We start from the raw sequence: 23,365 nt of genomic DNA on the forward strand, positions 1-23,365 counted from the left end.
GTGACTCATTTGTCTTAATTAAATAACAGTATGGGGCAGTAAAGCTGGTCTAGCTAATGATAAGATGAGTGCAGCTGAACACAGGGAAATCCTGGAAGAAAAAGTTGGAACTGGGGTAAAAGACCGACGTTTGTGTGTAATATGACACAATTTTAAAAAGTTGGTGCTTTTGTAAGACACTGCAATTACAGAACAATCCTCCATTTTCCTTTGTTTTATTTCTGTGCAGCAGCAAAGTGGTTTAATCAGCGAAGCAAACTATGAAGACCTAAGGACCTGTTAGCCCTTTCATAAATCATGTACCCCCTCCATCTGCTCTCTGGTCCTCACTGCAGGCTTTGTCCTTCACTTTGCTCTAGCCGACTGACTCACAGTGCAATTTAAACTCATCAACAATAACAAATGAAGGCCAGCGTGTGTTGATTGGCCACTGATCCAAAGCAGCCAATAAAAAGGAGCACGCAATGTTAGAAAAAGTGCGATACAACAAGAACCACTTGTCGGATCTACATCATAGATTAGGAGAGCGTGACATTTAAGACTGGGCCCAGCTACAGGTAAAAAAAGAGAAGAAAAACTGTACTAAAATGACTCCAGCAATTTATTTTGATGGTTTAGAGCTTTTGGAGTGGAACAAAAACAAAAAGCAGATCCAAAGATCCAATCTTCTACAAATTCTATAAATAAATAATTGCAATACTTCAGAAAATAAGTGGCTTGCAAAAACATACTCCTGAATCTTTTTCATGTTCTCTGTGGACATTAATAGGTCTGTCATGATAGCAAATTTTGCTGGATGATAAATTGTCCCAGAAGTTATCGCAATAAACGATAACACTGTTGTTATGAAACCATTTTCAAGTAATAATAATGCAGGAACACATTCTTCCAGATCAATAAACTTTAGATTCTAATGAACATTTAACACTGGAACTGGAAGACATTTTAAATGTCCAAAATAAATAAACAAAACAGAAACAACAAATAAAATTAATCATGAAGTCTCTGTAAACAAAACTGCCTGTCACAAAAATCCCAACAGGATAAGTAAAGATATAAATAAAATCACAGTGCATGAAATTATATGACAGTTCAAAACAGCTCTATTCAATAGATTAATATCAAAGTTTATTATTTTAGACTACAGCTTTTCCAGTCCTTTTTCTTTCATATTATAAGTCAAACTAGAGTTTTCAGTCTCGGCTTGTAAATTCAGTGTTAAAGAAACACAACATGTGCTTTTTGCTTTCAGTTTTTTAGACATATATAATAATCCTTTTACATGTATGAATCACTAAGTCTTTGTCATCCTTTAGACAAACAGAACCTGAACTGTGGGAGCTTTATTCTATAGCTCAATGCACCAACATTCATTTTCAAACAGCTTTCAATCTCTAAAGCAAAATGTGACTTACTTGTGAACGCCCATCTTCATCCAACATTTAAACCTTTTAAACATGCCAGCGATTACAAGACTGCCCGATAAAACAGTGTGCAGAAACAACAGCCTATCAAACATCCACCTCTTCCACTGCCTGTCCAGATTTCAGCTTCATGATCACCTTTAAGAAACACAGAGAGGCAACCAGGATTTTAGTCATTTAAACCACTGCAGTAATATCAAACATTTTGTTTTATTCTGAAACAGCAGAGCTTCATATCAAAGCAGAACAAATTGAAACTGTGCGGACCTCTTTCAGCTGGGCGATCTCTTTACTGTCCACATTTCTCTGGGCGTTGTTAGTTATGGCTTTCACTCTCGTTGCATAACTGAAAAGGTTCATCAAGTTCAATACATAGATTTCTACCAGCACAATAAATAAACTACTGTCTCTTTTGTGTCTGATTCTTACACGAGAGATGTGAGAGTTTCGTCCAGATTGTATTCTGATGGGGAAATGTTGACAATCATGAGGGTTTTGGCATTTCCTCCCAAAGAGTCCTGCATAACCTGGAAAGGATGGGGAAAAGACTTGTGCTGCTTTGCATGACAGAATTTACAATCCAGGACCACATTTGGTTTTCATCAGCTCTTTTGTTTACTGTATGTTCTTTGGATAAATCTAGTTTGTGTATGGGTTTTTACACCAGCACCTGTGTGAGCTTGCTGTTCCTGTATGGTACATGTGGCAGCTCCGCAGACAATGCTGAGATCACATCACCCAAGGCACTCAGAGACTTGTTGATTGAGTTTGCCTCCTACAAAGTGGCATGCAGTGCATTAATGTTCAATCTCATTTAATTTGATACTCCTAAACTCTAAATTTCTAAGTCTTAAAGCAGAGTTAGGTTTTAAGTTAATATCCCAAGCCTTGAGTATCTCAAAGAGCATCATCTGAAAAAGAAGAGTTTTGCACAACTTACAAACTCACCAAAAAATATTCAAGGGGTTTGAATACTTTTCACAGTAACACAGGAGCACACCTTTAGCTGGTGGTCCTTGGCACCGGTCTTTGCTGCTCTTTCACTCCCTGCCAGATCTACAAGGCTCAGCTTTCCGGTGTTGACACTCCCATTAGTCAGATTCCTGCTCTCCACCATGATGCCAACAATCAGATGGGAGCGGGAACTCTCCACATTCATCTCTTAAAAACAGCGGCAGTACGAAAAACAACAACCAGCACTGTTAGTTCGTCTCTTGTGATGCACTTTTGTACAGATAGTTAGAGATAGTGAACACTCAATCACATTCTAATAAACGTGGCTCTTCTGAAAGCCGATTCTCTGCAGCTCGCCAGTTAGTTCAATAATGACGTACATAGCTACCTTTTCTCTAACTGGAGCTAAAAGGATTACTCCAAACCATTTAGCGCAGCCCTGTTTGAACTGCACAGTATGGGGCACTCACTGGTGGCGGAGATGTGTCGATTGGCGCAAGCCTGTTGGAACAGAGCATAAAGCTCCTGGGCACTGGAAGCCTCCTTTGTCTCTGCTCCTTGGGCGAACACAACCCCCTTTCTGTTCCTTTTGATCTCCACCCGCCTGGTCGGGCCATGGGGTTGTGTCTGCGCATGGGCCTCACCCGCCTGGCTCACGAAGAGGTCCTGCAACCTGTCGTTGTACAGCTCCAGCATATAGGCCGAAACCTGAGGAGGGGGAAGGATGAAGAAGCACCGCAACCAGAGGCAGGAACAAACAGGAGGAAGACTGCTACCTTGAAGTCAAATTTAGAGCCGTTCTCGCGCATGATGTCAAATATGCCGTTAAAAGATCTGGGCATAATCCCAGGGTTCTTCTGATCTTTGTCCCCAACCATGGTGAAGGTTTTCCCTGAGCCTGTCTGGCCATATGCAAAAATGCAAACATTGTATCCATCGATGACTGACTGCATCAGCCTGTGGGAGGGAAATGTTGGGAATTATTGAGAAACAAAGTGTTTGACATTCTTGTGTGTTGTATTGTTTTACCTGTTTACATCTTGAAACAAATCTTCCTGAGAGGCCTCTGTACTGAACACCTTATCAAACTGAAACTCTCTGGGCCCTCGTTGGGTTTCCACAGTGACAGAGTAATCGTCTAATTTAGCCACCACAACGGACCCACCTTGTGTAGCTTCACTTCGGTTCACTGGACGAATTCGACAAAACACCCTGATTTTACCTGTAGGGACATAAAAGCATGAAAAAAAGTCACAAGAGTCTAGTCCTTACTGAAAAAAATCAATTGCAAGTTGGTAATGTTTGTGTACCTTTCATTTCTTCCACCATGTTATAATATTTCTTCCTCATTGCTCTTTCTGATGTGTAATTCTCAACTACCTTCTTCTTCTCTTCCTTTTCTCGCTTCAGCTTAAGAGAAAACAGTGAAAAGACTTTGGTACGGTAGAACCCAGACAATAAGATCTGAATGAAAACATTCCTGTTTTTATTCAGGAATGTTCCTGCAAACTGTTCCTGAGCAAACTGAAGATGCTCAAAAAGCATCTTCAGTTTGTTGAGCCAAGTTTTGATTCTAATGGTGAAAATAGGTTTCAGCATTCCTCCAGTCAGCAAGAACCTGCAGGGTCTAGGTTTAAAACCTACTCTGCAAATACTAGTGCTTTGGGTTCCTTTCTGCATATTATAGATTTAATTTCTAGCTTACATGTTCTGATGGGACCTAGCCCAGGTTCTACCAGGCCCTGAAGTGAAGGGTTTCTGATTTTAATGTTTTATTTTTTGAGTTTCCAGCATATGTCTTCCTGGCTGACTTGCTGTCATTCCCAATCACTTCTACTTTGCTATTATTTCTCTCACAGTTGAAAGGATTTTATTGAAAGGATCAAAATACCAAAGTGATGTTTTGAAAACAATAATCTCAGCCCCAACTTTGACCCAACAGCAACTCCAAGAATCTCAAATTTAAATAAATAAAAAAGATATATTGTCCTTTTTATTTTTTAGAATAGATAGGTACCAGTAAACCTGAAAGGATTCAGTGGGTATAAACAATGGACAGATGGATTTTGGAAAAACTCTATTTTTATGTGGACATGGTTACAAATCTTAATGTCTTTATATTGTAATATTAATGCATAAACGAAACATGTCTGGGGTAAATTCTAGTGCTAGTGCCCCACAGTCTCTTAAAACCTGCCCTGCAAGTTGTTACTCTTGTGGCTCTGAGTTGTCTGAATGAACTCTTACCTGATCCTGCAGCAGGAGAAGCTGGTGGCCAATCCCCTTTACAGTCCTCTGTGCGGTTGGAAGTGTCTCTTGTCCCAGGATGTCCTCCAGCTCAGACATTTCACAATCTAAGCACGGAGTAAAAAAAAAAAAAAAATTGTATCTTTCATAAGACTTGTGGTTGAAGAAGATTCTGTACTGAAGCAAGAAGTTCAGCTTCAACTAGTTTGGTGATACATGAATGTGAAACTCAAACTTGATTGCAAGCAGTGCTTTGTATGTCATGCAGGAATTGCCGATGAGGGTCACAGCTGTGTTTAATAGGTAAAAGTTTAACTCCCTCAATGGAAAATATTGAAAATGTTTATTATAACAGCTTGTGTGATCAGTGTTTTGATCAACACAGTTGTTGTCCTCTAGTGTTTGTGTAGCTATTTATTTACTCGCATTTTTGGGGCAATATTCAGCTGACCTTAGAGTTGAACTCACCATTCATTACAGGGCATTCCCCAGATTTGATGTAGTCTAAAGCAATTTGACACACCTCATGTTCCCTCACTGTCTCTTGCAGAAAAGACAGGCTTGACTCATCTGACCTATAAAGTGAAACAAAAGTTTAAACTACAGTTTTAATATTTTTCCTCAGTAAAGGTTTGCATAGATATTTCAAGCCATGGTCATTTCTTTTGCGGACAGTTTAGATTGTCTCTAACCCCTCTTGTGTGGGAGTCTTCTCTTTATCATTGCTGTCCTGTTTAGCGGTTTGCAGATGAAGTTTGTCTCTGGCTTCAGCCAAAGCAACCCGATTGTCTTCTATCATTTGGTGCAAAAGAGCTCTCGACTCTGGCACTGCACTGCAGATTTCATGGGCCTTGAGGAAAAATGATTGTAAGGTATCAAACATCAACTTTGGAAGACATATTTAAGATAATGTGAGAAGTAGCCTGAGGGCAGTTGTTCTGCAAAGTGTGTGGCACAGCACCTTGGTTATGACGGTGGGGAGCAGGACGCTGCAGTGTGGCTGTGGGACAGGAGGGACGGTGATCCTCTCTGCTTCCAGGAGCTCAGTGATCTCCCTCTCCTTCTGGTACAGGCTCTCCTTCAGCTCCTCCAGGCGGGCGTTGGCCCCCTCCAGTGGCTGATCTGAGACACTGCATGTCTGAACACAAATGCACGGTGACAAAAAAAAATGCACTTGCTTGTATTTAAACAATCACTAAATGTTAATATCAAACAAAAGTAACCCAGGAACACAGAGAAATTAGATTTTTCCATTTTTATTAATCAAAAAGATATGCAAAAAAAAGAAAAGAAAAAAACATTCTGCCACCTCTGGTAGGAACCACTGCTACCATGGTTGTATTCTTCTTTGCAAAAAAAAAAAAGAGAGTATCATTATATAGCCATGAGTTAGCAAAGGGGATTAACTGTTTTTTTTTCGCTGTAGAGTTAATTTGGCTTAGCTTTTTCCCATGATAACTAAAATCATCATTACAAAACTAATTTTATATTTACAGAGGTTACATTTGCATGATGTAAAAAAATGTTTGAGTATCTGAAAGATTAAGAGTGACCAGAAAGCAAAAAGAAAATTAAAGAGACATTTAAGGAGGGAAATACTGTTGTACACCACTCTATGTTGAATGATTACCCTCACAGTTTAAATGAAGCAAAAGAAAATGTCTTGGACATATAATACTATTTGTTATTCTGATGATCCAACCCACCTCCGTTTGTTCTTTCTTGTCTGACCCCTCCTCATCCTCTGCTGCTTCCTGTTGCGCCTGTGATGAAGATACTACCAATATTTCTTGGACTTGCCCTATTTCTTGTCTGGCCATCTGCAGCTCCTGCAGTGCTGTTCGGGGTAACACACACAGAGTAACTTTTCCTCCCTTTTTCTTTGTTTTCCATGTCACAAAATGCTGCTGGACTCACTGGAGGCCTGGTGGCAGTGCAGGGCATCCAGCCTGCTGGAGAACAGCTCCAGCATTTTGCTCTGACACAAAAGAAAAAACACAAACGTTATGTTTGACTCCCGCTTTTCTGCAATATGGCCACCAGAGTGTGCTCTGGTGTAGGAGCTGCCACATGCTCCCTAACTTTTTCTCTCTGCCATTGCAGGGTCTCTTCTTTCCATCTTCTCCTCTCAGCTCTTTGCTCCTCCAGCAGCTGCTCGTTGTGTGCAGTCAGCTCCTGCAATACACATAAATGTCTTCAATTATGTCCTGTGCTTTTCAGTTACCATGATCCACCATATGGTGGAACAGAAAAGATGGATTAGTACATTGAAATGTTTGCATGTAAAGGAAAAAATGCATTTCTGAGTGACTTACTGCAACGTTCTTCTCCAGGTCAGCCTTCGTCTTCTCCACTTTGTCCTGGTAGAGGTCCAGGAATCTCCTCACAGTGTTCAGTTTGTTCTGATAGTGAGATCTGACCTTCTGTATGATCCGTTCCTGAGAACAAATGCAGAACTTCAATGAAAGTTCTGTTTAACTTCATATTCACACACTCTTACACTTTTTTTCTATTACTTGTGTCTCCTGAGCTGTGAACTGGAAATTCTCCTCCAGTTCCTGCACTGTTTGCAGATGTCTCTTCTTCATTGCCTTCATGTCTTCAGCAATCTGCTTGTACACAATATGTTGTAAGTTAGCCGAAATGTGCAAAACTGCATTCTGTTTTGCAACATGACCTAATGGCTTCGAGGTAGCAGCATAAGGGCAACCATGTGAGAGTGAGTAAGAATAAAACACAGGGTATCTGACAGTAGCTCCATTGTGCTCATACTCAACAACTGCACTGAAAACGTCTTGATGTTTGCTTGACATTCAACATTCGCTGCTTTAGAAGATAAAATTACAGTTTTGGTTTTCAGTGAAATAACAGTAGATATTATGTGTATTGGAGAGATTCTACTCCTTGAATTTCTTTACATTTTGTGATGTTACAATTACAACACTCTGTATAATTATTAGGGTTTTATCTTGTAGACTAACACAAAGAAGTGCACATTTGTGAAGCATATATATATATATATATATATATATATATATATATATATGTATTTTCTTTTCTTTTTTACAAAAGCATGACAAGTTAATTCTTGGAACCACTTATAACCTAACTCTGCTCTTAGCTTCTCTACAACTTCATCTCTTATCTTTCTCCTGTGTGTTCACTAATGTCTTTAAACAAATTTGTTCTATTATTCTATTAAGAATAACTTTAAAGGATATTAATCTGACTTTGACTTTTTAGGTTCTAAAAGTCAAAGTGTACGGCCTGCCACATGCTCCCTAACTTTTTCTTTCTGCCATTGCAGGGTGTCTTCTTTCCATCTTCTCCTCTCAGCTCTTTGCTCCTTCATCAATTGTTGCAAAAACAAATTAACATTTTTTCCCTACTTCACAATAATGTAATATTTTGTGTTGATCCATCCCATAAAAACCCATTAAAAAGTACTGCAGGTTGTAGTTGCAATGTAACAGAATGTGAAGAAGATGTCTGAATACTTTGCATAAAACAGATTTCACTGTAAGTATTTTGCAGTGTGAGCTCCTCTACTTGTTTTGCACTGTTTTCCTGTGCTGCTCATTATTTTACCTGAGCGATGCAGAGCTCAGCCGACTCATAGGGGATGTAAATCTTGAGTTCCTGTGAGCGCTCAGCTTCTCTGTCATCACTGCCAACTCCCAGCTGAGATTCTGATGAGCCTGCATAAAAATAAATACAGATGATTATTGTTTACTCTAGAGCAGGAACCCAGGTTGATAATTATTATCAAAGTAACCTGTGAAGTTAGTCTCAACTTCATACCAAATTCCACCAGCCGTCTCTCGTGTCTGTGAACTGTTTCAATGAAATAGTTCTTTCCATCAAGTGATTCCCTTGGTAACTCATATTTTATATGTATTTAGATGATTTAAAAAACAAACAAACAAACAAAAAAACTTAAATGTTAAAGAATAAACATGTGCTGCCAGAGAACTCCAAGTGAACTTGAAAAATTTGTTTGGGGTTCTTGTCTAAGATGTGCTGTTAGTAGGTCAAACAAGGCAAAAATAATCGTTTGTATCCAATTTTTCTTATCCTCTAATCCTCTGAAGAAAGAAAAGCGAATTTAAAAATAGCGGCTTAAATGTAGATGTAAATTGCTATTATTAAAAATATATCTAAAAATGCCTCCAACCAGACACTCACCCCTCATCATATAAACATCATTTATTTTGTATGCAAAACCTTGTCCATTGCGTTTCCTCCTGTCTGCAACAATCCAGCGTCTAAAAGCAGCCCACCTCCTCCTCCATGGATTTTTGTGCCGATGCGTATCTTGTACAGGAAAGTTGGAGGGTCGTTGTAAAACACACAAAGAGTTCAAGGACAAAAGAGAAAGAGAAGGCATTCACATTTAAAGCATGACATTTTACTTTACCTCAGTATAGAGTGAACATCTGGATCATATATTTTTATTAGTTTTGTTTATGTAATTATTTAGGTTTTTTTTGTCTCAATCTTTATTTTTGAAAATAATAATAAAAAATGGACCTGTACTGCTCTATCAGCTTAATTCTTTCTTTCTTTTCTCTACCTTCTCTATTCTGTTTGCAGTCACTTTTTCATTGTCAGACATTCACAAAGCCAATCCTTCTGGAAAAACAAAAGCAGCCAGCCACACTTATCCTCTCTACTGGGGTGTGTGGAGACTCACTGATCATAGGGGAGCTTTATCTTTTCTTAATATAAGGTATTATAATTGGGCATGTCACGACAGGCGCATTTACTAGTGAATCTGAAATCTGAAATTTCTGTTGAAATTTCAATGGATTATTACAGTTTACATTAGAATAGAATAGAAGAGAATAGAATAGAATAGAATAGAATAGAAACACCCTTATTGTCCCACAAAGGCGAAAATCAGGTGTAACAAAAGCATAAAACACACAAAAACTGAAAAAAATATATATCCATTTGAAAACAAAAGAAGCTAAATTGTTCAAAACACAAACTAAATCTGGTGAGATGTAGGATTATTATCTCAGATTATACCACTTTTTGCTACAGAGGTGTTAATTAATCTGGCTTTTAATTCTGTTGCATGATAATGTTTTTGATAACATTGATAAAATATTTATTCACTTTGCTGAACCTTAAAAGGCTTCTTGTCATCTGCAAGACATTTTCTGTGTCTCTGAATCTATCAGGTTGTTACTCCAAATATTAAGCTGTCATTTTGGCAACATAGAGACATAACAATTTATTTTACACACAAGCTGTTTTTCTTTTTTTGGTTTCTTTAATACTCAGCAAAAATGTGACAACAAAAAATTTTGGAAATTCCCTCAAATGATTGGAACCTGATCTACAAATGGCTTACAATGAAAAGGTTTGGGAACTATATCCAGTCGTCTCACTGATTATTTCTCAAGAATAAAGAAAATTCAGAATGCTACAAAGATAATGTAGGATGTACAACATTTTAAATAAAATACATTCCAGCCCATCAGCCTCTGGCTATAAATAAGAACAGAGGAAATATGTTCACCACCTTTGGCGTTGCCTGTGGATTTAATGCCTTGCATCAAATCTTTATCCACCTACAACGTTTTTCTATTTTGTAGTGACGTAACTACACGTAAGTCTACATTGCTTAGATTTTAATGTGACGGGCCAACACAAAGTGGTGCTTAATAGTAAAGTGCAAGAATAACTGTTGAAAAAGAAAGACTCAGACTATTGAGGTTGAGAAGACCACCAGCGTTAACTCATCCACCCTGCGAAGCGCCTCTCAGTCACATGATCAACATCAAGCGAAAGCATTCAAGAGTGTAATCATTAACTTGTTTACAGATGAGAAGAAGTAATTCGAGGTGGACTTTACTGTAATGATTGAACTGATTTATGAGACATTTATGACAATTTTATTGATCCATTGTGAGCACAAGAATGAAGACATAAATTTCAAGAACATCACATTTTATTTAAAGTATTACATACAATTTCTAGATGACATCTGACCGAATGTGTGCAGTTTTAGGGTGATTTACATCTTTTGAGATGACGCAAAAAAATCCCAACAAAACAAAACAAAAAAGAAAACACTTTTCATTTGAAATGATCAAAGTTTAAAAAAATTATCTGTTTATTTTTTTAACCTTTTGCATCAGCTTATATCTAAAGCACTGAGTGATTCCAATCAAACAGTATGCTTTAAATCTTTCTCCACTCTATCTGTCACATTCCCATCCCCTCTTTGTTTTCTGGTACAGGAATCTAGGCGTGTCGTCATGCTGTTACTCTCTTCTCAGAAATACCTTTCAGTGAAAAAACAGAAATCACGTCAGGACACTGAGAGAAAGGTCCTATCATGTGGAAATGCATCAACTGCCTTAGCTTGGGAGCAGACAGAAAATGAACCCAAAGACTTAAATCAGAGCGAAGCTGAATGAGACTAAGACTGACCTGATGCGATGTTTCCGTACTGCTGAAACTGTGAGTTGGGAAATTTTGGACTTGTCCTCCGCTCCTTTAACTCAGGTACACTCCCGGGTAGGTTTTCCAAATCCTGCTCTGATACTGGGGCATGGCCTGACTGGGACGGCTCCTCCGGCTCCTCCGTCGACCTGATAGTCGTCTCCCAGGCAACTGAGACAGAGAACAACATTCAGAAGATCTAAATGAACACTGCAAGGAGGTCATGTGAATATAAATGCTTATATGTCACACCTACGCAAGGTCTTCTTGTGAAATTAAAAATAAAATCCAAAATATATTTCACTAGACGTTTTTCAGTTCCTCTTTAAATGCTTAACGTGTGAGTCTCGATCATTTTCTTAGCATTCCAGACATACTGCATTCCAGACATGAGTTCAAGCCCAGATTGCAGCTGAACGACTCCGGCACATTCAAAGAGCTTTTCTATTCACACTGGTGCAAGCTTTCCCACAGCAACTCTTAACAAAAAGATCTGTAACTCTGCTGTTGTTGTAGATCTGTAAAAGATCTGAATTCCTCTGTAACTTTCTGTGTCACGTCTGATTTTAAAACACCTCCAACTTTTATAAGGTAATTAATGTTGCCAATAATGGAAAGGAACCCATGTTAATGATGACCTGTGTTTACCTTGCAACAACACAACTGAATGGGTAATTCAAACATGTATAGTAACTTAGACAAATTCATGCAGTCATTTTTAGATCTGTCACACAATTCAAGACTTTCCGGCAGGCGCGTTGATCATTTACTCTGCCTCCATTTCTTATTTCCACTCTGACCATTGCTGCACCGTCAATTGCGAGACAGCAGCTGTGAAGGTGAGAAATGTTTTATCTATACTGTATCCTGAGATCAGACAAATTAGGAGTACAGTCAAGTTGCAGAAATATTTTAAAATAGCTGGAGGAAGCTGCAGAGTTTATGATGTGGCAAACTAAAAAAAAATAAAATAAAAAATTCACTGTAAGTTATCAAGATGTGGTTAGTTTAGATTGGTTTAGGAGTTTAGCTTAGTTTGCATAGTTTAAAATACAGATGAAAGATATCAAGAAAAAATAATTATAACAGCGCAAGAAGAGGCAAAAACCCAGTGGGCCTATTTAAAGCCTCCGCCAAAATAATACAAAAAAAAAAGAATACAACAACACAACGCTTCGTCTGTTGATTATAAATATTTGAAATACAATCAATACAGCATAAAAACACCTAAGAGTTTTAATGGGAATTTAAATAAAACTTGTAAAAATAAAAGTGACATTTCTTTAAGTACGTATAGCGTCAAATAATAATTAAACTCTTTTAGAGAATGACTGCCTTTCATAAAATGCAAAAAGTCATTCCAAAGTTTATCTTCTCTGTACTGGAGAGAAAACTGACCTTTACTGGTTTGATAATTAGGAAGGTGAAATGTTTACCTTGTCTATTGATAAAAACGTAAGAAGGCCTTCAAACCTTCTGTTAGTGCTCCGAAACTGCATCAGCTACAGAAACATCTAGAGCTAAATCTGACACCAAGCATGTATAAATTGTTAGAGGTGTGCTTATTTGAGGGTGCTTATCTTTAAGTGTGACTTTCACATCTCCACACAAAGTGTGGAAACCTCCTCTTTAAACAAATAAAGAAATTCCCATTTCACCTTGTCAGGAAGTTGTGTTATGTGATGCACTTACTTTGCTTCCCAGCAGGTGCCACTGAGTGATGCCTCCCTACTTTCTTTCCCAGGAAGGTCAGGGAGTAGGATCTTCTAGAAGTCCCAGATGTGTTCATGTACATTATGTGTGTCGGTCCTCACCACTGTTCTTATGTTCTACTGATTCTCTATAGCATTTGGAGCTGGATCAGTCCAAAAATCTGCAGGGAAAAGTAAGTTAAAATCCCCGTGGAGCCGAGATAGATGAAAAAAAAAAAGTTACCTAATATGCAATCAAATTGGTCCAAATATTTCTGTCCACATGATGAAATCTTGTTCAACCCTTTAAATATTAGCAGATGTCTCAAAGCTGACACAGCCAATTCACGCAGAGAGTGTAATCTGCCTCTCAGCCTCTTCCAGCTTCTGTAAGCTGCAAGCTGAAAATCTCAAATACTTCTTTATTTAACATTTTTAGAAATAAATAAATTGTCTACAGTTCTCAGCAGGAACAGGAATGGATCCATTTCTACCTGCATGGCACCTGAAACACTATCCCCAAAAGAAGCTATTTTCCATAACATACCACATAAAAACACAAATCAGTGTTTTGTTTTTTTCTTCCAATCCAAAGCAGTAGTGAGCTGGAAAATTAGATTAAAATGAGTTTAGATAAGTACCTGGTTGTGAGTCCTGAGCTCCCTGTCGGTGTGACTCAGGTCAGTTTGGGTGCTGCTACGCTACAGGAGGACAAAGCCAAGGTAATCCCGATGCCTCAGGGGAACCAAACTCTCGACAGGGTTTAAATATTAAACTGCAGAGGTAGAGTTTCACCAGCTCCTGGCTTCTCAACAGCAGAGCATGTTGGTAAAAAGATGCCCCCAAAGAGTCCTCAGGTTCCTTCTGTGTTAGATCCAGATTGCAACTGGACTCTTTGTTGCCACTCGGAGATGTTTAGATTTTACCCCCTCGCTTACTCGAGCAGGGGTTGTTTTATTTTAATTCGTTTTGGTGGAAATGGCACACGTTTCTCTGTCATCGGGGTCAAATCTGGCTAATTATCTTTCTTGCGATTAAAAGGAGTTGAATGGAGTGTATTTTTTTCACAGTCCATATTCTTCCTGGAGATGCAGTTCAAAAATGATAGCCAACTCCTCTGTTCCTGCAGCCTCTGCTGCTGGTGCCTAACATTGTGTTCTTCTTCCCTGTTGTTTTTGGCTGACCTGGTCTGGGATGATTTCCTTTCTTTTGCTGACTAGGACTCATTTGTAGCATTTGGACCACAGCTGGAGCATCTGTCTAACACACCTTACTTAGCAGCAAATCCAACCCTGATGCCACTTTAATGAAAATACAGCTTTTCCTTCTCTTCACTTTACTTTCCCCAGCGTTCAACCCTGCACTGTCTACATTTCTCTCTGAAACTCTGAAGTGTTGCTTTTTCAAATAGTGGACCAAAGTGTCATTTCAAAACTCACAAGTACAAATGACAACAGGGCAAACTTTTTTAACTTGCGAAATGTGTGATGGTGATGAGTTTCATCACTAAAGGTTTGTTAAGTTTGATTATTTACCGTGACGACAAATTCTACCTGTGTTGAAATGATGTCGTCATGCAAATGCATCATTGGCTTTTATTCATCTCTCTGTCAAAGAGCCCCCCTGTTGAGGCATGTGTGAGGCCTTAGCTGAACTGACATGACTGTACCACACCTTAAAATAAGTCATTACCTCACCACACCAAAACCACACTCCTTTCAGGAAACTCCGAGGCCTTGCAAAAGGTTTTAATAAGAGACTCACCAACGGAAGCTAATTGGGTTTAATGTCATTTATGATAGCATCAGTTGCTTTTTGTTACACTTAAATGTTTCAGACAGTCAAACAAAGATAGCCTATAAGTAAACAAAAAGAACTGTAAAATTTCTCAAATTTTTATTTCATTCAACAAGGAAAAAAGTTGTCCAAAACAAAATGACCCAACGTGAAAAATTAGTTAAAGCATAAATCAAACAGAGATTAAACAAAGTTGTCTAGAAATCTTCCACTGTCACCCAGAGTTGACAAAAAAAAGACATCATGGCTTGATTGAAAGAGAAGGAAGTCATTGACCTCAGTTAGTCTGGAAAGACCGTTGATGAATTTATTGATCACCTCTGTCTGTTTTTAAGATTAGCAAAGTCTTATGCCTGTGTCATTATTTCCAGACCCATTTCAGAATATTTCACAGCTGCTCTTGTTTTAGATGGGGGCATGATCTTTTTGTTTTGTTTTGTATTTTTACTAAGAGTTCTTTAAACATACTTCACACCGGTTCTATTTAAGCAATTTCTTTATTCTGCTGGTTTTCACACAGGACCAGACTGGCTTGGAGAACTTTTTTACTTTGTCATTTAAGCAATACATTGAAAAAAATAAAATAAATAAAAATAAAAATAAAACACGTGTATTTACTTCAGTTGTTTTCGTGTAGTGTGACATTAAACTTATTTTGGTAATCTAAAACATCTACAGCGATGCATTTCATGTAAGCAAGTTACATAATTAAGATGTCTTATGGCTAAGTTACGCATATGTGTCTTTATTCAAACATAATTAAATATAAATCATTTGACTCCTTAAACACTGAGTCAGCAAAAAAAAAAGGCATTGATAAATAAGTAAATGTGTTAAATCTGTAAAATGAACTGATTGTTGCAGGCGGCCCATATTAGGAGAATATAAGAAGAACTCATAGAGCATTTCTCATAAAGTCAGTAATCCCCACAACGCAAACTACCCACGGAAGTCCCAGATGTTGCATATCCCTGTGATTTTCCAGAGGATAACATTTTTATGAAGGATCAGGACCTGGCGTTTTCCCCGCACATGTGTCTCGGTAAGCCGCGTGGCTGTTAAACATCTGCAGGAGAAAATGCGCACAGATTTCTGCGCACTAAACGCCGTCGTGCGTAATGGACGGAGCTCCGCTGCGCTCGGATGTGCAGGGCAGACGCTCAGTCCAATCGCAGAGGTGGAGCCTGGGCAGTATGGGCTGGACCCTTCACTAGGTGGAGTTTAGCTCAGACATAAATACACTTCTTCTGCCCATACAACGCCCCTGCAGCCACACAGTCAGACTAACTTCTCCCCTCTGAGGCCTCTCGGTAAGTAGTTTATCCGCCATGAGAAATAAAATAAAAAAACTGCATTCTGTTCTCCTGTTCTTAGTTTCTGACTTTAGCTTAGAGTTTGTGTGTAAACTGAAATCTGAAAGTATGCTGTGTCTTACGGGACTGATGCGCTGTATGAGGGTGTGGCTGATGAGACAGCGGAGACTTTGCAGGTTTTGCGTTTAATACAAATGCAGAGTTGTTACGGCATTGTTACGCCGCTGTAGTTCCCATTCAGGCGCCATCTGAAATTATATGAAAGGGACGAAGAAGTTTATAAAGGTCTGTTTCCATATCAAGCTGTGTGTGGGTGCGGCTGCGCAGCCTGCATATTGTTGTAATTACTGAGCTAAACCTCATGTAAATACAGTTCAGACGGGTTGAGTCTTTCCTCTGAATTCAAGTTTGATTTGATTTGAATAAAGCTAAAAATAATAATACATCTTCAATAAAACAAAGCCTGCAATCTCCTCTTAAAAATGTAGCAGTTTTAAAATGATCGCAGAACTGACATCTTCTTCTCTAACTTTGTCCTCTCCTCTTACAGACAGAACCAACTCTCCCAACATGTCTTTCATCCAAGCCTTCTTGCAGCAGACAGTTTATCTGGGCATGCCCGATGAGTCAGTGAGTAACTTTCTAGCGCTGTTTTAGTTGCTAAGGCCAACCTCTGTTTTTTCCTTTTTCCTCCCTTCCTCTGCGGTATGCCCTGGTGGAAAAACTGATTAGGCAGAAGGGGGCGTAGAGGAAAATAAAAAAGTCTCCAACATGGGCGTAAAGAAGGAAGGAAAAGGTTGTAGACCTAAAACAAAGATAAAATTAGAGCTGAAAAGAGAAAAAGGAAAGGAAATCTGGACTTTTAAGGTTGTGTGAAATGAGACTGATGGCTGAAGCTCTGGGAGTGTGTGACTCAGTGAAGCAGGAATTTGTGCCCCTCCCTTTATACACTTTGCAAACAGAGTATGCTACTTCTCCTTTCTGCGATTGCTTAAAGTTGAATTAGGGAGAACGTTGCACAACTTTTTCGTGCATGATTTCTGTCCCGCCTCCTACAGTATTGCTCAGTGCACCATGATGGGACTCCCAGCCGTGGAAGTACAAAAAGCAAGAATAAAGTCTGTTGCAAGCGTCATTTTCTGTGATCTTCATCCACACGTGTAATAGCCAGTTGTTCTTGCTTTGGCATTTGAGCAAATAAGGCTTTAAAATAAAAAAAGAAAGAAAAACTTTTGCAACATACCTCATGCACTCCTCTTTGCAGCGATCAGTCAAATAAGACGACCCCACCAATCACCTGTGTTGCCTTTTAGCTCCTCAAGAACGAGGGAACGGTGACTGCTGCTCCAAACTTCAACCCCAGTGCAGATGCTGGAGTCCTGGAAAAAGCCATCAAGACTAAAGGTGAATTTTAAAGACATACACAGACGCTGCTTGGGCAAGTGTGAACATGTTTCTCTGGTCTTGAAGAGCCGAGAGCTGTAGGAACCACTGCTAACTTAACATTTATTTGTGTTTTATTGTACTTTTTTAGTTCATGTTACTTTTAAACAATTTACAATGTGTATTGATTTGGTTTTGATTAATAGATTTTTAATTTTTTATGTTCTACTATTTACCGTATCTAAAGTACTTTGCATTTTGCATGGTAAGTCCTCTAAAAATGAAGAGTGATGGACCAAATGCTGTTTCTAAAAACTAAAGAAAAATATCAATACCACCTTCTGTACATCACGTGTCATTACAACTTCATGAGACAAATCATTATCTTAACTAATCGCACACTGCAGGCGTAGATGAGCACACCATCATCGATGTTCTGGTCAAAAGGAGCAACGAGCAGAGACAGCACATCAAAGAGGCGTACCAACAGGGCTATGGGAAGGTCAGAACCGCTCCTCTAATGTATCAGTGGCAAAAAAAACATTATGCGTCAGGTTATTTTTGTGCTTATATGTGACTTCACTTTGTTTGTAGCCTCTGGAAACAGAACTAAAAAAGGCCCTGAAAGGCGATCTGGAGGAAGTGGTGCTGGCTCTGCTGAAGACACCGGCGCAGTACGACGCCCAGCAGCTGAAGCTGGCGATGAAGGTTGGTCAAACGCACGGAGTTCAATAGATCCATTTGAACAGCACACTAATAAATAAATCAGTTCAATGATAAAAATTAAACTATTCCATTATAACTAAACAAATACAACATACAAATAAGCCGCATAAGTCTTGGTTATTTCAGTAAATAAAAATGTGGATAGTTTGAAATGTGTTTAAAGGTGGGATAATGGAGCTTCTACTTTTTACTAAAGCCAGGGTTCTGACTGCTAAAGGGAAACTTGCCCAGCAGATTAGAGTTCATTAATATGCTGCCACATAAATAGTATTAAGTACTTAAACATTTTCTTAAATTTCGAACCTCTGATGTGAGTATGATGTCACACTGAGTTTGGTACGACACAGCTGTAAGCTAATGGTAGTGGTGCTAACTCTTAATAGCACTACATGCCAAAATCAATGTGTTTCCCTCATTTTTGCTTACATATGCGAGCTCTTAACCCTGATGAATAATTTCCACATGCCTCTTTTACAATGTTTTAGATCTTTGGCAGTCGTATTAGAAATTGAACTCTTTACTACTTGGAGACCCATGACTATCCAGATCAAAATTTAAAGTTTAGGAGTTGGGAAAGCAGAACATTTCTTAATATATTTATTGGTACTTATCACAGCTTTTTGTTCTTTAATTCAGTGACATACATAGTGATGAGAAATATATGTTTGTGAATGTGTTACTTTTGTCAGAACACACATAAAGGGGAACAAACTGTTTCAGCTTGTATTGCTAACACTTTTTAGCATCATAAGGATGTCATTTCCAAATCAAATGAATTCCCAAAACTTTGTGATATAAAATTCAATTAATGTGATACAATAACATTTTTGACCAAATATTGCTTTTCCGAGTGGGATTATACTTTCTTCTCCTCAGTGGTGGGAAGTAACGAAGTACAAGTACTTCGTTACTGTACTTAAGTACAATTTTCATGTATCTGTACTTTACTTAAGTAGATTTAATAATGGGTACTTTCTACTTTTACTCCACTACATTTTACAGTAAGTATCTGTACTTTCTACTTCACTACATTTCTACAAAAGTGTCGCGTTACTCGTTACATCCAAGTCGCACTGCTCTCTTTTTGTCCGTTAAAATATGAAGTTCAGGGACTTTAAGGTGGCGCCGTAAAATCCAAGCAATAACGTGACTTAGTGTCTGTTGTCACCCATCGCCTCCCCCTTTACTAGCACGCGGAGCTCCAGACATGCGCAGTGGTTTCCTCTGAGCGGGAGAAGATGTCTAACTAATCGATAATAGCTGCATAAATCATAAGATATGACGACATGTAAAACCAGCAGCGCTTCGCTTTCACAGACGGTGGGATTTTGTCCAACTTTTAGCGTCACTTGGAAGGAAAGCTTAAAGAAAGGTAAGATCTGTGGACGTGATGCTAGCAAAGCTAGCTGTACTGAGACACATGTTGCATCTGCGATGAAAAAAAGTTGTCACTCATGCGCTGAATTATTGTGTGGATTCAGGAACGATCCGATTCTTCTGGACGGATCTTTACTAAGGTTGATGGGACTGAAGCCTCACTGAGAGCCGTTCTTTGTTCTTGTATACACTACAATAGCTATATATATATATATATATATATATATATATATATATATATATATATATATATATATATATATATATATACACACACACACATTTATTTAATTGCCGAATAAGTAAAAGTTGAACGTATGAACACAGAGCATGCTCATTGATTGATTTTGTCTCCTGTCATGGTGGCAAACATGCAGTGGGAGGGAGGATGAGAACAGTCATGGTGCTCCTTCTGCTTGTTGCGCCGTTGGACAGTGTTCATAGTGTTGTTGTAATGTTACAATTACAACTGTAACTGTAACATAGCAATTACAGTTAATTGCTATGTTTCATGGTTTAATGGTGCAGACAGTTGTGGTTTCTGACATGGGCAATATGGGCAACCGCCCAGGGCGTTATTTCAATAGGGATGGCAGGCGACCTCTGCGGATTGTAGCACAGCGATGAAAGCAAAACAGAATGAAATGAGTTGTAATTGATGCTGGTTAAATATATTTCAGCTCTAAGTATTTATATCTAGGTGTTTTTATGGAAATGTGGATCTTTCAGATCAATCTGAGAACCAATTTTGATAGGTGCACTTCATTTTATTGTGTCATGTAGCGCAGGGCGCTGGTCTTGGTCTCGTGTTCAGTGGTCTTGACTACAACTCTGCTACGTGGCTCCTCGATTGCATGTCTTCCCCCCCACACCTTCGTTCCATCCCCTTTCAGTTGGATTTCTTTTTAAATAAATGTCACTAATGAAGTTCATGCTACGTTAGGACAGGAAATAAGATGTTTCCATCCCTGAAATTATGATGCATAGAATCACATATCTAAGTCTAAACTCTTACAGAGAATAAACACAATAAGAACATGTTTAATCTGTGACATTGTTTATTAAAATGGCACATTTATGATGTATTCAAATTAAATACTATCGGCACACTTAATGATATTAGCGATTAGGTTATGTATTCAGCAAGTACTTTTACTTTTAATACTTAAGTATTTTTAAAAGCCAGTACTTTTTTACTTTTACTTAAGTAAAATGTTAATGTGGTACTTTGACTTTTACTTGAGTACATTTTTGCCTGTGTATTTGTACTTTTACTTAAGTACATTTTTTGAGTACTTTCTCCACCACTGCTTCTCCTGCAGCCCAAAGCTTAGGCCGTACCATCCTCTGTTATTTTTGTTAAATAAAGACGCCCGCCTACTTCCACACATTCATCCATTGGTTTCTTAGTGGAAGGTGGAAGCTGGGTTGTTGGGTTTGGGTTTGTTATTATACCAGGTATTTTTCACAATGTTGGTATTTCTGCTCGCACATTCCTGTGTCAGGGTCTTGGGACAGATGAGGATACTCTGATCGAGATCTTGGCCTCCAGAACCAACAGGCAGGTCTTGGACATTAAGAAGGCCTACAAGGAAGGTATGTACCTATAAAGCTCAGGAGGAGTCTCTAAACTAGTAGACAGTAAATACTTTGAGAATAGTTTTTTACAAAAAGGCCAAAATGTTCTTACAAGCTGAATTTTATTATTATTTTTTGTTTCCTAGACTACAAGAAGGATCTGGAGGAGGACATCAGGTCGGACACCAGTGGAGACTTCAGGACTGCCCTCCTTGCTCTTTGCAAGGTGTGTCCTTTATTTTAGCCAGTAAAGTTTGGAAGATTCCCAGGTTTTACAAAATGTATACTTGATTTCAGATAAACCTTAGTTTCTCTTTTATGGAGAAATTATATCCAGCAACGACCATTTTTGAAACAATGGAGGAGTTAAGAGACCACAATTCTTGCAGAATAGTTTTACTTTAAGGTTTATCATTCCTACAGTGACAGACATTTGCTTTTTACTGAGTAGCACCCAAACATAACAAGTTTGACTTCCAGGTGTTTTTCTTCTAAGCTTCATAACAATAGTCAAATATTTTCAGCCAAAATCTGAGCAAAAAAGAAGAAAAGTGTCGGACATAGTGCTTGTAGACATTTGACATCTGTCACATATAATTAAGACATAAAAATGTCTCTTGCGCAACTCAGACTTTAAAAAATTTACAAAAAGATTCTCTTTTCTTTTTCAGAATTTCTCTTTCCAGTGCTTGCTACTTTTATTTGACATTTGAAAATTAAACAAATAAAACAACATCTAGAAACTAAAGACCTTGGGAAAATATCAACTTTCAGATTATAGTTGTATTTTTTTTTCCAGAAATATTGACAATAAATAAGACTGAAATGAATTGCAAATCCTGTCAGAAGTACTCAAACTATGCAAACTGATCACTCACAAAGAGATCTAGAGATGTAATCCTTTTGAGATGCTTATAACTTGAGTAACATTTGAGTTTAGCATGTGTTTCTTAATTTTTATAGATATATTATCAGCAAATAAAGTGACATTTTTTACATTTTCATACTACATACCTACATTGATCTAAATATTCTGCTTGCCTGAGCTTTGTATTTTTTGTATACATTGTTTAGGTTGATAAGGCAGAGAAATAAGTGTCTAATGGCTTAATGTGCTGTTGCACGTCATAGGCTGGCAGGACTGAAGGAGTCAATGAGCAGCTGATTGACAGCGACGCCAGGACTCTGTATGAAGCCGGCGAGGGGAGGAAGGGCAAAGACTGCTCCGCCTTCATCGAAATCCTGACCACCAGGAGTGCCCTACACCTCCGCAAAGGTTAGTATGGTGACCTGTTGAGTAAGATGTTTCCGTCCCTTTCAGAGATAACACTATTCTGCTTCTTTCTTTATTTTTTTTAGTGTTTGATAGGTATTCAAAATACAGCAAAGTGGATGTGGCCAAAGCAATCGACTTGGAGATGAAGGGAGATATAGAAAGCTGCCTCACAGCAATAGGTGAAGGCAGATACTTGCACTCTTAATTTCAGTTACTTAAGAAATGATTATAACCATTACTAGAATTAATCTTGAGACATTCTTCTGAATTGCAACAGTGAAATGTGCTGGAAGCAGGCCAGCGTTCTTTGCGGAAAAGCTCTACTTGGCCATGAAGGTACAGTCTGTGTAGCAGCAAAATTCTGTCTACTCTGTGCTGACTAACAAAACGTTTCCTAATTCTTTGTTTTGCTCTTTCTCCATCAGGGTAAAGGCACCCGCAAAAACATCCTGACTCGCATCATGGTGAGTCGTTCTGAGATCGACATGAAGAGGATCAAGGATGAGTACAAGAAAACCTACGGCAAAACACTCTACCAGGACATTCTGGTGAGCAGACATCAAAACATGCCATTTTCTTCCATTTTGTTGGGTTTTACATAGTAAGATGGATATAATAGGCCATTCAAAACTTTTAGAGTTTAACTATTTCTTTTCTACCATCAGGATGACACAAAAGGGGACTACGAAAAGATCCTGCTTGCTCTCTGTGGCGAAAACTAAAAGCCTGTCTCTGGGACCAAAGTGGAAAAAGCCAAAGATCTCCAATGATATTCAGCAGCTGTGGAAAATCCCTTATTATCTTTTGACATGTATGGTGTCCTATGCACTCATGGAAGACTGAGAAGACGTCTCTTCGACTGTCATGACATTTAGTAATAAGCAAAAGATTCTGTTGAAGTTGTCACTGCTTAACATCCTCCCTCAAAGCCAAAATATTTTACATTATGGCAGCAAAGGTAGCACATTGTGCTCCTGGACCAATACTTTAGACTGACTTAGCTTTGCATTTATTTCCAGAGGCTCAAAAAGTTTAGGTCCTGTACTGCAGATTGGCTGATGTATGCAGGCTAACTTGTGCCAATCATCTAGTTGTAGTAACATTTTTGAATAAAAGCTTTTTTTTTATTGAATAATTTGATGG

At 38.4% G+C, this 23,365-nt stretch overlaps 2 protein-coding genes across 4 annotated transcripts; one reads left to right on the forward strand and one right to left on the reverse strand.

The window, feature by feature from the left end:
- Positions 1-583: 583 nt before the first annotated feature.
- On the reverse strand, positions 584-17,238 carry kifl (kinesin family-like). 3 transcript variants are annotated; one of them, XM_032577573.1, is made up of 23 exons: positions 17,126-17,238; positions 12,774-12,954; positions 11,070-11,252; positions 8,850-8,939; positions 8,214-8,323; positions 7,142-7,234; positions 6,941-7,063; positions 6,708-6,800; positions 6,543-6,603; positions 6,332-6,462; positions 5,587-5,763; positions 5,318-5,475; positions 5,094-5,200; positions 4,626-4,732; positions 3,689-3,788; positions 3,408-3,600; positions 3,155-3,335; positions 2,849-3,086; positions 2,425-2,585; positions 2,095-2,199; positions 1,854-1,951; positions 1,692-1,770; positions 584-1,562 (listed from the first exon to the last, which is right to left on the reverse strand). In XM_032577573.1, the coding sequence occupies exons 2-23, from the start codon at positions 12,874-12,876 to the stop codon at positions 1,512-1,514; spliced, it is 2,742 nt and encodes a 913-aa protein (XP_032433464.1). In that variant the 5' UTR covers positions 12,877-12,954; positions 17,126-17,238; the 3' UTR covers positions 584-1,511. The 3 variants fall into 3 exon arrangements, with proteins under 3 accessions (XP_032433464.1, XP_032433465.1, XP_032433466.1); XM_032577574.1 differs by lacking the exon at positions 17,126-17,238 and adding an exon at positions 13,414-15,633; XM_032577575.1 differs by lacking the exons at positions 584-1,562; positions 1,692-1,770; positions 1,854-1,951 and having other exon boundaries at positions 2,093-2,199; positions 2,373-2,585.
- On the forward strand, positions 15,767-23,354 carry anxa1a (annexin A1a). Its single transcript, XM_032577581.1, has 12 exons — positions 15,767-15,879; positions 16,433-16,512; positions 17,196-17,286; positions 17,673-17,767; positions 17,860-17,973; positions 20,874-20,964; positions 21,093-21,172; positions 22,078-22,222; positions 22,306-22,401; positions 22,500-22,558; positions 22,648-22,770; positions 22,888-23,354. Exons 2-12 carry the CDS (start codon positions 16,453-16,455, stop codon positions 22,942-22,944), a joined length of 1,011 nt encoding a protein of 336 aa, XP_032433472.1. The 5' UTR covers positions 15,767-15,879; positions 16,433-16,452; the 3' UTR covers positions 22,945-23,354.
- The last annotated feature ends 11 nt before the right edge of the window (positions 23,355-23,365 follow it).

This window comes from Xiphophorus hellerii, chromosome 12 (genome assembly GCF_003331165.1).
Source record: "Xiphophorus hellerii strain 12219 chromosome 12, Xiphophorus_hellerii-4.1, whole genome shotgun sequence".
Classification (NCBI taxonomy): Eukaryota; Metazoa; Chordata; class Actinopteri; order Cyprinodontiformes; family Poeciliidae; genus Xiphophorus; species Xiphophorus hellerii.

Coding starts and splice junctions, on each gene's coding strand:
- kifl (XM_032577573.1), bottom strand. CDS start 12,876: ATGTACATGAACACATCTGGGACTTCTAGAAGATCCTACTCCCTGACC. Junction 8,940..11,069: donor GTACGGAAACATCGCATCAG/GTCAGTCTTAGT, acceptor TTCCTGTACAAG/ATACGCATCGGCACAAAAAT. Junction 6,604..6,707: donor TGCAATGGCAGAGAGAAAAA/GTTAGGGAGCAT, acceptor CTTTTGTGTCAG/AGCAAAATGCTGGAGCTGTT.
- anxa1a (XM_032577581.1), top strand. CDS start 16,453: ATGTCTTTCATCCAAGCCTTCTTGCAGCAGACAGTTTATCTGGGCATG. Junction 17,768..17,859: donor ACCAACAGGGCTATGGGAAG/GTCAGAACCGCT, acceptor CTTTGTTTGTAG/CCTCTGGAAACAGAACTAAA. Junction 21,173..22,077: donor CCCTCCTTGCTCTTTGCAAG/GTGTGTCCTTTA, acceptor TGCACGTCATAG/GCTGGCAGGACTGAAGGAGT.